We start from the raw sequence: 15,190 nt of genomic DNA on the forward strand, positions 1-15,190 counted from the left end.
TAGTCCCTCAAAGAAAGTGAGCATAATGTATATAGCTCTGTGGCAAGTAAACCTGTCATTTCATGATGGCGCAACGATGGAATATGGCAGAAATTAAAATATGAATTGGGAATTATGCACATAAGTAAAGACATTCAGTTTTATAAGAAACTTGGAATTCTGTTTTTGCGGATTAAACGTCATGCAAATTGATGGGCTGACCCAAAGTAAAATAACAGTTATGGCTTGTGGGACCACCAAAAGATAACGTTTTCCATGGCATCCACTAGCTTGCTAAGTTTTCAAATCATTAGGCTTACTATTTATCTGCTATAATACTGAAGGGGTTTTGCATATATGAACATGTTTGCTGGTTATTGATCATTTAGAGCATAATATTTTTTTAAACGGCTGTGATTGGAATGTCATTTCCACAAATAATATATTTATAATATTTCTTTTTACAGTATATACATTCTTGTTTGACATGATGTGAAATGGAGAATTGATGTTTTTTGGAGGAAAGCTATTAACTCGTTAGGGGTATGTTTTTATGCTGAAAGGAAAACCACCATTGACTACATCGCTGGCCCTGATGGCACTATATCATTTTGGTGAACTGACAATATTTTATACTGTCAGTTCAAACAAAATGATGTGTCAAGTGCCTGGAATTCGTTTTAAATTACAACAAAATGTTACTGAATGCCATAGAAATAGAGATCTACTCATCTACATCTAAAATTACTAAGAGGCAACTATAAGTTGCTGATTTTGTTCTGCCTCTACCTGATTTGGGTTGGATCATTTGATGTGCTCACTCACTATTGTACAGTTATCCATTTAACCTCAAAGAAATAAAATAAATACATTGAAATTATTTTAAAAATTGCAAATCTCAACGCTCACAAGAGGTTGTGAATTTGTAGATTGCTACTTTCAGAACAATAGATGTGATTTTAGGCCAAACATTGGGACGCCAGGGTCATATCTTCAGATGGAGAATCATCACTGCATGGCACTCACGGTCACTTCCAGGGTTACCATGTGTATTTATTATAAGCGACTTTGGGCTTGTTTTTCTGGTAAGTTGCTCGTAAATGTTTGTGTGGTTGCGGTTTTTTCAAATGTTATTCAAGATTAATATTTTTTAAATACCTAAATTGCAAGCTCACAACGCTTGTAGATTGTCTATTTTCAAATAGTATTATGTTGTAAAGGGTGAAGGGCTCGCTTATTTTAGGCTTGTTTTCATAGACATAAGTGCTTGTTTCTCTCACAAAACCTGGCAACACTTTACACACTCCAGCATGTTAGGTGGCGGTAGTGATCCTAAAGTTGGTGGATCTATCCCACCGGAAATCCAAAGGAAGAAACTGCTTCGGCGAGAGAGAGAAGACGAAAGGGCCGATTCATCACACTGGCTTTTTATTACATCTTATTATTTTTTTCCAAACAAAAATCACTTTCCTGCTCAGAAATACACGATCTCTTGTGGTAGACTCTTGAGTAAGTTTTGTCGTTAGCTGCGTACAGTGTGGATTGAAAGGCTCGTTCTCGAGCTGCTAGCCGATTACTGCTAGCGAGAGGCCTAGGAAGCCATGGGGGTGTCACCAGTGTTGCCATGTCCGCTTATTATAAGCGGTTTGGAGCTTCTTTGTCTGTAAAGTTGCTTGTAAATATTGGTGATCGCGGCTTTTTGGGCTTGTTTCTAAAGTGTCCTTGCTCATTTAGTCTTGCTTCACAACAATATCCCAAATATTCCATTTTATTTCAGGAGTTTTGTGAAAATGGCAGATGCGACATGTTGTGAGCTTGATACATATATGTAGGTTTAAAAGTGGCCCAAGTTGCTTCTTTTGGTCTTGTTTTCTTAGACCTGGTTCCTTATTGCTCTCACAAAATATGGCAACACGATTGACGCTAATGCGGGTGGAGACCGATGGCTAACGTTAGCTGTTGTATCTGGAACATTCATTGTGTTTTTACTAATGGAAGCGTTTCAATGTGGGATCCTGTGTCGACAGGGTGATCGGTCGTTTTATATGGATGCCGGTGTAGCTCCAATCGGAACCTCTGGTTCCATGGGGCCATGGCTGGTGGTGTATTCTCTACCTGTTTTCATTTAAAGAACCCCCAGTTTTATATTCTATGCATCAACCCACGGACCTAATATGTGTTAATACTGCTACAAATATTTGGGTTGATTTATCACAATAGGTGGGGGGCAGAGCTGATGTTCAAAGCCCGAAGAGGCTAATTAGCCATTTACAGTTGCTAGTTTACAATGGCTAGTTATCCGAGTGATATGAATTAACCTGATTAAATGCGCCTCTAGTACGGCTGAGTTATTGGTTTATCAGCCTGGAAGGGGAGCTGGATTCTAGTGGCTTGCTTGGTTCACTGTATTCGGTGTTAAGCTTGTTGAGATACAAGTGATGTTGACAGTGATGGCCTCATTTTGTGTGTTTTGGTCTGTTGCCTCCCATCAAGTATGTTAGTTTAAAAATATGTCCACATTAATGGTGCTTCCTTGGAGAGATGTCAGTTTCTCGTGAAATTAGAAGATTGAATGTAATTCTAAACGTCTAGCGGACATGAATGCCTCTATTTATGGGCCTGGTTGTTGTATGAAATTGTTAGTCAAAAGTGGCCTGCACCAATGAACAGAAAGTCATGATTTGGAAAAAGAATTTTGCCAAAAGGATGTGTATTTGTCTGTTTGGGAATGTCAGATGTATTTGCATTGTTGTGATGTTAGTACTATAAAAATGTGTGCATCATTCTGCTTTCTTTTAGCTGGTTAAATTAATGGTGAGAGGTTTTGTCCTTTTTTTTGTTTAAAGCTCATATGATTTTCAGCTATAATGGATACAAATTAGCATATTGTCATTGTCGGGCAGAAACCAGCAATATTTTTTATAAATCAAGTGCTATTGATCCAATAAAGTATTAAAAAACCAAGGTATTTAAAAGAGCTTTTGACTAAACCTAACTCCATTGGATCTTCTTTGAACTCCACATGAGCTGTATTTGGGTAAAGTGATGATGAATAACATAAGGACACATTCAAGTATCTGACGATGTATAAAGTGGTGACTTTTTATACACATATCAATCACCATTTCATTTCCTATAAAGTTAATATTTTGGACAGCTGGTTTCTGCCCGACAGCAGAGATATGTTAAAGCCATGGAGAATATTTGGGGAAATATATATTTTGCTGGACTGCTCAGGATTTTCGCTGTAGGTGTTTTTTCAGGCTCTTCCTAAGGAGAACTGAAAACACTTGCTCTTTTGTGTTCCTGTTGATGGCCATGTTATTGTTTTTGGGCTAAAATTGACTGCATTTTGGGCACAACCCAGAGAATCACATTCATCACATTGGCAGTCAGTAATATCAAAATGGTGAAAGAGATGAGCATGGACTTATGATTTTGTATATTTAACTTTGAATGGAATTGTGCATAGTTCGTACCTGAGATTGCACGCTATTGATCACTCAGTTAAACCCATGAATTGCATAATGCTTAAATTGACAAGGAGACTATCAAATCCCTGAGAACAAGTGAGCGAGCTATACGTTTGTTCTGTGCTCATCATCCTAATGTTTTGATATCTGCAGTCTTATGGCCTATTTTGAAGTATTTCAGTGGTGCTACCAGCTTGCCATGTTATGATCACACACTGTAAAGGTTCAGTGGTTTCATGACTCATGTTGGATTTTGAAGGTGAGCTAGAGATGCTGTCAGCAATAATGTTATTCTGTACCCCTCTGTTCTAATCTGCAGGTGCTGTTATTTGTGCTTCGGAATGGCGGTGGTCATCCGTTTACAGGGACTCAGCGTCACAGCAGGTTCTGAGGACATTCGCAATTTCTTCAGTGGCCTCAAAATCCCAGATGGTGGGGTGCATATTATTGGTGGGGTACGAGAGGAGGCTTTCATTATCTTTGCCTCTGATGAAGATGCAAGAAGGGCAATGGTTCGGTCGGGGGGTTGCATTAAGGGATCCCCAGCCAACTTGCTGCTGAGCAGTAAGTCGGAAATGCAGAGTATACTTGAGGAAAGTACAAAAAAACCAGAGCTCGAACTAAAAAGGCCACATCGGGAAAGTTCCAGGCGCCATGAAGTGGATGTTTCTGGAGGGGCTAGGAGAGCTGACCACATGCAGACTGCTAACAGGGGACATAGCCAGTCAGATCATTCTCATGATGAGGCACACCGGAACCAGAGGTCTCCATCAATCAGTGATGAAGTGTGCTTGCTTCTGACAGGAATGCCTTTCTCTGTGACTGAAAGTGATGTACGTAACTTTTTTCATGGTTTATCTGTTGAGGGTGTAATCCTAAGGGAAAATATCCGTGGCCAACACAATGGGGAAGGTCTCGTCAAATTTGCCACAAGCCAGGATGCAAGAGATGGCCGGATGAGGGACAGGGAATACATTGGTCCAAGGTTTGTGAGAATTAAACCAATAAGAGGAGAGGTCTGGCTTGACGCAGGTGGTAGTGTGGCAGTGGGTGAAAACAGTAATGGCAAGTTCAGAAGAGGGATATCGCCAACTTCCAGTCAAAGGTATCCACAGGCCCGTACAAGGTCAAGATCCCCTTTGGCCTCACCAACTCACAGTCCAAGGTATTCACAAACTCGTACAAGGTCAAGATCTCCTTTGGCCCTGCCAACTCACAGGACAAGGTATCCACAAGCCCGTACAAGGTCAAGATCTCCATCGGGCCCTCCAACTCACAGTGCAAGGTATTCACAAGCACGTTCAAGGTCGAGATCTCCTTTGCCCCCCAGACCCAGCTCTCCTGCCAACGAAGAGTTTTGTGTCATGTTGGAAAATCTGTCACATGCTGTGGAAAAAAGGGACATCAAAGATTTTTTCCGTAATAGACTGGAAGATGACCAGATACTGTTCCTACTTGATGACAAAGGAAGAAGAACAAGCTCTCTCTTTGTGCTTTTCAACAGTCTGAGGCACTACTGTTCAGCCTTAACTCGCCATAATGAAAAGTTAAATCACAAAAATGTTCTTATCTCTCCAATCTCACGTGAGAAAATGATGTCCATCCTGGAATCTCACACCGGGAGACCTGGTCAACGAGGTAATGCTAATGACTCCGAGAAGGCATGTCTCTATGTGCGTAATATGCCGTTTGATGTACGTAAAGTAGAGATCATGGACTTCTTTGAGATGGGTTCTGTTGGGTTCAATATTACGGAGGACAAAGTGTTCTTGCTGCGGGATCATAAAGGTGCCGGTCTTGGAGAGGCTTTAGTGGTCTTTGAGTCTGAGGAAGAGGCTATGAGTGCTCTGCATCTGAATGGGCGAAGGTTTCTTGGTTCAGTAGTCATGTTGAAGTGCATATCACTGTCTCAGATGCGGGAGTTTGGTGTTGAGCCCCCAGCAGCACAAGAGTCGATGGCAGGAAAGGAGAGGTACTCTTCCAGGAAAAGTGAAGGCCCCCATTATCCTGGTGACATGGAGGTTGCAAACTTAAGAATGCACACTGATGGTAACAGGACAACTTCCAATCTACAGGTTAATATCCATAGAGGGAGTGATCTTTACCCAGGAGGATCTTATGCTTCACAGGACGGAGGTAACGGATTGGTTTATGGAGACTTTGGGCCGCCTTCACCCCAGTTCGAGGGTCCCACTTGTCTGAAGCTAGTGAACCTGCCATTGCAAATCAAAATGGATGAAATCTATGACTTTTGTTATGGATATCGTGTTATCCCTGGATCTGTGACCGTACTACATGACAAGAATGGAATGCCAAATGGTTCTGCAACTGTGGTCTTTGAGTCCCGCCAGGAGGCGCTTACAGCGGTTAAAGAACTGAGTGGAAGACCAATAGGTGCAAGAAAAATACAGTTGATTTTTGTTTGAAAAGAAAGCGCTTTTCACATTATGTAACATGCCCCAACTCTTTAACATGTTTCGGACTTAACATGACCATATTTTGAGATAAGCTGCACTTGAGCTTTTTTCTTTTTCCTCTACCTGAAAGGAGTTATTGTGATTAGACAATATATTGTGACTAGTAAATGTGTTTTGTTTTGAGAGTGTTCTTAAGTGAAATTAATTAATTGATCATTTGCTTTCTTCGATGACCTAATCTTTTACGGTCAGACATTTATGTAAATATAATTTTGTTAATGTAATAAGTGTTTAAAAACATGTGGTTCTGATAAAATGGCATGCTTTTGAATTATCTGACTTGTGTATTCACCTTTTTTACATTTAAACTGACTTGTTCTCCACCAGGTAAAATGACTGATGTTGAGCCAGCTGATTATTATATCCCAATTGTATTTTCAAATTACTTAAAACTCCATGATGTCACAGGATCCATTAAAGTCTGAGCTAAACTCTTTGCAGCTGCAGTTGTCAGCATTATTTGCTCCTAACTACACCTAACTATAATCAATGTAGCGTAGAAACTTGAGTATATCAAGTAACAACACGTTGTGGTGGGTACACTTGTATTTATTGTAATTCCCAAGATTTATTGAAAATGGTGAGTATTCACACAAATGTATACAATAATTATGCTAATTGATAACAAGCCTACCTAAAGTATGTGATCACCATTGCTAAAGTGTACATCTTGAAGAATATTCTGATATGAAAACGATAGCTACTTGGCTTTATATTTATTTTCTAAAGAATGTATTGTACATCCATGTACATAAAAACAGAACACAATATAATTCAGACATTCTAACAAAACCATTTTTGTCCAAAAGTGTGACTTTAGCGACTAGTATAAATAGTTTTGTATTCGTATTTTAACGGCCCTGGTTAGAATGTTATTCCTATGGTGTTTTTACAGTATTTGTATTGTACAACATATTTTAGTTGAATTGAATATACATTGATTTCTGTCTGGGGATAGATTACTCAATGTTGTAGTATTTCATCAAAATTATATTTCATACCTGGAAATCTAACTGAAATGTAGCTGCTTTAGGGGCAACGTTAAAAAGCAGAATTCAATAAAATGCAAACAGCACGCAAGTAGGCTACTATAATTAATTCTTATCTGCTGTTACCACGACAAATTAAGTTATAAGACATGAGTGTCATTGATATTGTCATGTAACTAGAACATTTCCTCATTATATGAAATGGTAATTGCCAACAGGTGAGCTTTCCTATAATTAATTGGTTGCGATATAGCCTACTATGTTAAGTGAGTGGCAGCATTGTGCAATTTTCTACTAGAGCGAGTGTCAATGCGGATAATTCATTATTTATAGCAGTTGGATCTTGGCTTTCAGTGAATCGTCATCCAGTGTTCTTTGAAAGAACACATTACAGTTAAGGCCAGGTCAGGAGTTTATTTGCTCGGCAGTCTACAGATCCGGTCTCGGGCGGATACGGAAACGGTCTGTCCATGGTACTGCAGAAAGCAAAGAGACGTGAGGTTAGTCCCATTTGCCTACAAAAAAAAGTGAAATGCCTATTCCTCTAACTGGCTAAGAAAACAAAGAAAAACTAAGCTATAGGCCTACACATTAAACAAATCAATATATAAATATATGCTAAATGACAGATTTGAGCTTGAACGTATCTAATATTTATATTTTCAATATACATTTTATAATTCTTTACATATTGGCATGGCCAGACTAATATCACCGTTCTGGCAGATTTGTCTGGTTTCAATGGTTGTAAGAATGTTTATTTTGAAATTTGATGGCCGGAACTCAGATCCATGTGCTTGCGGGACTTGATGCAGATGACATGACAGATAAGTGAGGCTGGGACCGAGGTTACATGACAGCTGGCCTGACACCAGTGTTGCCAAATTTTGTGAGAGAAATAAGCAGCCAGGTCTTGGAAAACAAGCCCAAAAGAAGCATCTAGGGCACTAGGCCATTATGAGCTCTTTAAACCTATATTTACTACTGTGTTGTCAATAGCGTTGTGAGCTTGTAGATCTGCTATTTAAATAAAAACATTCTAGCAACACAAATCTGGTATGCAGGGCTCCCTGGCACAAAACCTTTTCAGATGGGGGTGAGGGACAAATACATATTAATTTGGGGTCCATGACATGAACACATTTGAGAACCACTGGTTAAATAAAATCATTAAGAAATTGTGAAACAAGGCCAAATAAAGCAACTACACTTAAGAAACAAGCCCCAAAAAACTGCAACCACCAATATTTACAAGCAACTTCACAGAAAAAATAGCCCAAATGTGCTTATAATAAGCGGACATGGCAACACTCCAGGACACAGGTGCTTCAGTCCCAGCAGTGATTTATTTAGTTTGGGAGCAACTCTCAAGCCCTGAGGCTGCCTGTCTGTCCTCTCCTGTTCTGATGGTGACTGACTGCTTTTTTGGGGCTTGTTTCTGAAGTGTACTTGCTTATTTAGGCTTGCTTCCAAAAATTGTAATAATAATTTAAACTAGTGGTTCTCAAATATTTCCATGAAAATGTTTTGTAAACCAGGGAGCATTTGTGTTTTTAGAATGTTAAAAAAAAAAAAAAAAAAAATTCTACATTCTATTGCAAGACTTTTTGAAAATGGCAGAATGTGACGCGTTGTGAGCTTGTAGATCTGCTATTTTCAAATAGCCAACGTATGTAGGTTTAAACTAAGTGCTCATATGGCGTAGAGTAGAAGACTATAGTCTAGGCCCATGGTTCTCAAAGTCGGGTCCGGGGACCCCCAGGGGTCCTTGAGTGGGTTCCAGGGGGTACCCAGATAAATGTTGGATAGTTAGTAACCAAATGGACCCTTATGTTGCTGTAACTCTGAGAGTTACCATTTTTACACTCTCAGAGTTATGGTGGTCCGTGGTCTAATGCAGGGGTTCCCAAAGTGGGGTCCGGGGACCCCCATGGCCCTACATACATCAGCTATTTTCGGAAAATCTTGATATTCTTTGAAAATGTTTGAATATTTTTTACATTTTTAACACCACATCTGGAACTCTTTTCAGATGGGGGTCCGCGACCAAATCCACATTCATTTAGGGGTACTTGACCTGAAAAAGTTTGAGAACCACTGGTCTAGGCCAGGTTCTAAAACTGGTTTACTTGTTTCTCTCACAAAACCTGGCAACGCTGCTGGCTTGACACAGGTGCTCCAGTCCCAGTGGTGATTTATAAAGTTGTGGAGCAGCAGTAACACAAGTCCTCAGGCTGTCTGTCTGTCTGTCTGTCTGTCCTGCCTGGTGGAGACTGACTGGTCCGCTCCGCTGCAGCATCAACTCGACGCGGACACACACCAGACTCTATTGGAGCAGACAGCCACAGGCGATCATCATCAGATCGATATACAGGTGATTGAACACAAAAAAAACAAAGTTTGATGACGAAGATTAGGATGTTATGTTGTAATGATAAAGTGTCAACAGAAGTTGTCATCATCACGCCACCACTGACCGGGTGCTAATGGGGGTTAGCTTAATTTTTTTCTAGGACTCCATCGCGCGAGAGGGTGTCGCTTGTTGTCCACTTGTCCCTCACCAAAAAAAAAATGGATCTACAAGTTGGACACGCTGTTGTTACAGCTTGCAGATTCTGTTGTGTTCAACAAGCGACGTCGTGGTACTGGTGCGGCGTATATTGATTATTTCGGCTTGTCATCGTCGATGATGAAGATAACTTCAGTAGATAAGCAGTGATTATACAGCATTCCGTTATACTTCGTCGTACGACGGCGTCGCGCCCCGAAAATACCTAATCTACCCGGTACAAGTTTACAAAACTGAGGGAGTGTGATTAAATCGATAGCAGCGGTGTAAAGTAACCAATTACATTCACTCAAGTACCGTTTAAGTACAATTTAAGTACAATTTTGAGGTATTGCATTACACTAAACTCGAGTAGACCTTTCTCCAATTTTCAGGACTTTTACTACATTTCGGCCATTTGAAAATGGCAGATCTACAAGCCCACAATGCATTTCATTTTTATACATTTGAAAACTTGTGAAATGGGACATTATGCATAATGAGTACTTTCTACTTTTAGTATTTTAAGTACATTTTGATACCAATACTTTTGTACTTTTTACTTAAGTAAATTTTGAATTCTGGACTTTTACTGTAACATAGTATTTCTACATTGCAGTATTGATACTTTTACTTAAGTAACAAATGTGAGTACTTTTTCCACCACTGAATGTTGTTAAATTGACTGGTATACAAGCATCTTTCTTTGCTAATAAAGCTAAAGTAGATAATAATTAGTTTTATCGAGTATTTTAATCGAAACTGTCACATGTAAAAGATTGTCACGCATAAATGTAAATGTCCAAATCTTGTGCATACCTATGACTGTTCGTTTTGAATTAATATATTTCATGTATTGCATTGCAAAACAAATACTGATATAATCAAAATGGTAACCCTCATATTCAACTATTTCAGAAGAGAAACTTCCCGGAGAAAGTAACATACATGATGATGTTGCTTGCCAACAAGAACAGATCTTCAAGCTATCTCCAAATTCCATTAGAGATGTACCTATACCATTTTTTTCCTTCCCGATTCTGATACCCATAACTTGCGTATCAGTTGATACCGAGTACCAATCCGATACCAGCGTGTAATTTAAACAAATCTAGGACAGTGGTTCTCAAAGTGAGGTCCAGGGACTATCTGGGTTCCTTGAGGGGGTTCCAAATGGACCCTTACCCTTAGTCTGTAACTCTGAGAGTGTACAAATGTAACAACATGGGCCCTTACGTAAATGGGTCCATTTGGTTACGTCTATTTGTACACTTACGTCTATTTGTACACTCCCAGAGTTATGGGGGTCTGAAATTAAAAGGTTTGAAAACCACTGATATAGGAATAAATCAAAATTCCGTTCATAATTGCTCGTTGGTACCGTGATATTATCACACAGTAAGAGTATGAAACAGTCGTGCAACATCAACTGAAGCATTCAAAATATGACTGTAAATGAAACATCGTCATGTGATAAATGTCAGAATGGCATAGACTGGCATACTCACCGATACCAGCATTTCAAGCAGTATCGGCAACTTTTCCGATACTGGTATCGGAACAACTCTAAATTCAATATAAGTCCTGTCTATCTGATGGTTATCACAGCACTGCCGCTGACTATTTCACACCAGTGCCATGCCATTATCACATGTGATATGAAACATAATAGTAAAAAAACTCTATTTGTTTTCAGGATGGAGGTGACCAGCCGTAGAAGCCTTCAGAAGCACCTGGAGCCTGCAAGGCCTCTTCGGCGCTGCAATAACGGTCTCCCAGGACACGGTAAGAACTTTGTATGGTTCAGCTTTCTTCTTCTAACCTTTATTTTACCAGGTAGTCACTTGAGATAAATCATCTCTTTTTCGAGTAAGACCTTGCCAAAATGGCAACATTTTAAAATACAAACACACAAGGCACAAAGAGATAAGAACATAAAAGGCAAATGATAGGGATTGTGAGGGAATTGGAGGGTAAGGTGGTTGCTAGGGAGAGGAGTGCTTAATAATTAAAATGAAATGAATATTATATAACTGCAACAAGCTTTGATGGATCATGTGTTGACTGATAAAAGTCACAGTAGTACAGTACAATTTATAATGCATGTCTAACTAATACCCCACTATTGCTTACTTCAGGGCCTATGAGTGATGCTGATTCGTATAAACAGGTATTTGTAGAGGCGGACCGACAGGTGAGTGCTTTACTTGAAATTGTCCGACGCACAATAGCTGTTCACATGCAAACAATAATAATGATTTGTACATTTCCACCTTCAATCGATGCTTCATATCCATATGGGTAAAATTGCCGGGGTGGTGTGTTTATTTTTCGAATACAGTTCTTATATGAGGCGATCTAAGATTTCCCAATGGGGATTTCAACACAAAAAAATAAAGCCACGACCCTGGGGGAGAGCGCCCTCTAGCGGCAGTGACATCAGGACTTACTGTAGGTGCTCTATATAGATAAAAAAGAAAGAACAAGGAAAATGGAGACAAAAATACGATCAGGTCCTTAAGCTACGGTCAGTGCGTCAGACATGTCCATTGCCCATGTTATCTTGCGGGGCTGTGAGCAGTGCTGACAAAGTGTCGTTTTTTCCCGGATGGACTAGTGCTTTATCTTTTTGAAGTGACGAATGCACGCACGCAACATGAAAACATGCACTTGCGATATAAAAACATTATGCATGTGCAATATGAAAACATTGTGATAGTGCCCGTGACAAATATGAAAACATTTCATTTCATCATTATGAATGGCGCTCACATTACAGCAAGAAAATGCCCTGGATGGCATCCAAGGGGTTAAAGGGGTGAAATACCTCTTTAAGGATTCGTTTTGTACAAGTCAAACATTTCCACTGTAACGCTGTTCTGTTTTTGTTTTTACCATCTGAAGGGGGGAGTTACAGTTGAGCAGCTCTGTAGGATCCTCCAGCTGGACAAACGAGGTCAAGACAAAATGTGCTTACCTGCAACCAATGAAAAATCGGGTGGTAAGTTTTAAATCAAAGTTTACATGTATATTTTGTGTACAAAATCTGTCTCACTGATCAGAATATTAACCTCTCCCCAAAACTTTTTTTTCTTGACACATTCCCAAACACACACAATTGGCATTGTATTTTATATTATCGTTGATTAGTCACCTTAACAACAAGGTATAACTTTTAAGGATCGTGCAACCGTGGGATGAGCAACACAGCTAAACGTGTGGTTAGCGCCCCCCCCAAAGCCAAACTCCCCCAATACGCCCTGTTGGTAATCGTTCTCGTTTTGAGCGACCAGTCGCAGGTGTGTGACTGGCACCTGAGCATGGGTCCTGCAACTTTGTTGAAATATGTGTGGACATATATAAAACTCTCACTTTGGGGGTTTGTTATGTTACTGAATTTATATTCGGGAGTTCTAATGTTGGCTTGCACTGTCAAACTTGAATGTCTGCATTTGGCTTGTTCCAGTGGATTAAGCTGGAGGGACAGGAGCGTTGTAATTGGCTTTTGCCCAATGCGATTGACTAATTCTGGTCGATAGCCTAGCAGGGCTTATCCTATAACCTAGGCTAGAGGGGCAATTGCTACATGATTAAAAAAACAAAACAAATGATATATATTTTTTCCTTTAAACACACTTGTCAATTGTCTGATTTAAAAATATTTTTTGAGAATTAAGATTGTTTGCCAGCTATCAGCATGGACAAGAAATAGGGGCGAATGCATGATCTCCTGTTGAAGATGATGACAAACACAAGCGACACGATAAACAAAGCCATATCAAATATATTTGTGTACGAATTTGATTCACCAGGTAATAGGGATTTGGCCCAGATGATGATGCCTGGTTGGTATGAACACTTTACACCTTTTTGTTTTAGGAATAAGAATATCCTACACAAGGGATTTTTTGATTGAGCTGGCAAATTGTCCAGAGGCCAACAAGAAACCAGAGTTCTTGCCCAAGCACCCTGTCATATTGGAAAAGGCTGTAAGTTGAATACATCTTAAACAATAAACTAATGGTAGCCATTGCTGTCCAACAAGTAACTGATTTATTGTTCTTAATGGATTGTCTTGTTTCTTATTCAACTTTACAGAGAGCCTGGGCTCCTCTGGCTGAGGAAAACCAATGAATTGTAGTTTTCTAATGACAAAGCTGCAATGAAAATGGTTTTGGACCAGGACCACTTCAACCACTTTCAACCCATCTTCATATAATTGGCCTTCACTATATTTCTTTAGGGGAGATATTTTTTGGGTCTTTCATGCCTTTATTTGACAGGACAGTAGGCTGACAGGAAATGGGGAGTGAGATGGGGGGGGGGTGACACACAGCAAAGGTCGTCGGGATCAGGAGTCGAACCCGCGACGCGCTGTCAAGCTGGTTTACCAGCGTATGTGGTATGCGCCTGGACCGCTAGGCCAGCGGGCGCCCCTTCACTATATTTCTCATTATATTGTGGTACCATTTCTGTCTACTCAGGCTGTGGAAAATCTTTTTGTTTTGGTAGCCAATTATTTTTACTCCCCTTTTCTCAGTTGTCACTGCTTTTGTACCCTACTGGCTCACCTGCCAGTGAGGAGCCCCCACCGGGAGGACGTAGCTCCTCAATCCTACTCCTCCCGCCCAACACTCCCTGCTGACATAGGAGTATGTGCAGTGACAAATATCACCCTACCCACGCTGCTTGCCTCCCCGAACACGGGCCAATTGTGTTCATCGCTGGACAAAGCCTGATGCACCGCGGTGGTTCGAGGTATTTTACGACTGCGCCAGTCGTAAAATACGAGCACCTGCGGGTTTGGAAAGATTTCAAGCTTTATTTTTTATTATTGCTTATTGCAAGAACAATTGCTTCCATTTCAGCGTGCCAACTTTTCAGAAAGAGAAAGGCTGTAGTTTAGCTTGTAATACCCGTTGATGATGTCATTGGTCGGCAGGTTTCTGAACTGCCCATAGCTCACCAATTAGATGGAGCAAGTAGACACAAATGGTGCCCTCTTAAAATGAGCATTAGTTAGGACCAATTATATGAAGATACAGTTGAAAAGGGGTGAAGTGCTCCTAAGTTTTGTTTTAAATTTGTTTGTAATTTTTTGTATAAAAAAAAAAGAAAAGTGTTTTGTTTTTGGGAATGCTTTTGTGTTATTTTATGGTGTTTCTTTATCCTTTTGTAAGCACATTAGGCACCCCCCTATTCCTTTTTGAGTTTGAGTTGGTTTGTGTTTGCATTGCATTTTAAATAAAAGTGTAAAGAAAAAACAAAGGCTCAAAAGTTTCCCTTTTGTAACAACATAACATCCAAATGTCAGCTTACAGGTGTGCTGTATCTACATGATTCATTCAAATCACAACACTGGCACCTGTCAAATGTTTTTGTTATTTTCACATTAAAAACTGCTGAGGCGTGGACATTTTCATGTCAAGGACCTCCAAACTGACACGTACAAAATAACACCTGGTGACCTATGATGACATGTCAATGTTGTCATTTTCTGGGAAGTCAGAGGTCAAGACATTCCACAGAAAAGGGAGTTAGAATCTCAATAAGGGGAAGTGTACCGTATTGCCTGATGGAGTCATCATTATTAGGAAATGTGGCCATATAATTGCATCTGTCTGTGTAGTCCATGGACCACTGGTTGAGAAACAGTGGGATGTATCTTGGGATGCATGCATACAGTAGCAAGTGTTAGCAAAGCACTAATCTTAGCTCTAATCT

The 15,190-nt window shown here is 40.0% G+C and overlaps 2 protein-coding genes across 3 annotated transcripts; both read left to right on the forward strand.

Moving 5' to 3' along the window:
• Positions 1–1,355: 1,355 nt before the first annotated feature.
• On the forward strand, positions 1,356–6,325 carry LOC311041654 (RNA-binding protein 12B-like). The gene is made up of 2 exons (XM_084052132.1): positions 1,356–1,488; positions 3,772–6,325. Exon 2 carries the CDS (start codon positions 3,794–3,796, stop codon positions 5,876–5,878), a length of 2,085 nt encoding a protein of 694 aa, XP_083908258.1. The 5' UTR covers positions 1,356–1,488; positions 3,772–3,793; the 3' UTR covers positions 5,879–6,325.
• A 2,808-nt stretch (positions 6,326–9,133) lies between these two features.
• Positions 9,134–14,643, forward strand: gra (granulito). 2 transcript variants are annotated; one of them, XM_084051131.1, is made up of 6 exons: positions 9,134–9,292; positions 11,163–11,251; positions 11,605–11,660; positions 12,371–12,467; positions 13,346–13,455; positions 13,565–14,643. In XM_084051131.1, exons 2-6 carry the CDS (start codon positions 11,164–11,166, stop codon positions 13,598–13,600), a joined length of 387 nt encoding a protein of 128 aa, XP_083907257.1. In that variant the 5' UTR covers positions 9,134–9,292; position 11,163; the 3' UTR covers positions 13,601–14,643. The 2 variants fall into 2 exon arrangements, with proteins under 2 accessions (XP_083907257.1, XP_083907256.1); XM_084051130.1 differs by lacking the exon at positions 9,134–9,292 and adding an exon at positions 10,452–10,476.
• The last annotated feature ends 547 nt before the right edge of the window (positions 14,644–15,190 follow it).

The sequence above is a fragment of the Gymnoscopelus microlampas genome (genome assembly GCF_963454915.1).
Source record: "Gymnoscopelus microlampas genome assembly, chromosome: 3".
Classification (NCBI taxonomy): domain Eukaryota; kingdom Metazoa; phylum Chordata; class Actinopteri; order Myctophiformes; family Myctophidae; genus Gymnoscopelus; species Gymnoscopelus microlampas.

Bases quoted from the DNA above. Each gene is read 5' to 3' on its own strand.
- LOC311041654 (XM_084052132.1), top strand. From the start codon at position 3,794: ATGGCGGTGGTCATCCGTTTACAGGGACTCAGCGTCACAGCAGGTTCT.
- gra (XM_084051130.1), top strand. The intron at 11,252-11,604 runs GTAAGAACTTTG...TGCTTACTTCAG, and splicing joins TAACGGTCTCCCAGGACACG to GGCCTATGAGTGATGCTGAT. The intron at 12,468-13,345 runs GTAAGTTTTAAA...TTTTTGTTTTAG, and splicing joins AACCAATGAAAAATCGGGTG to GAATAAGAATATCCTACACA.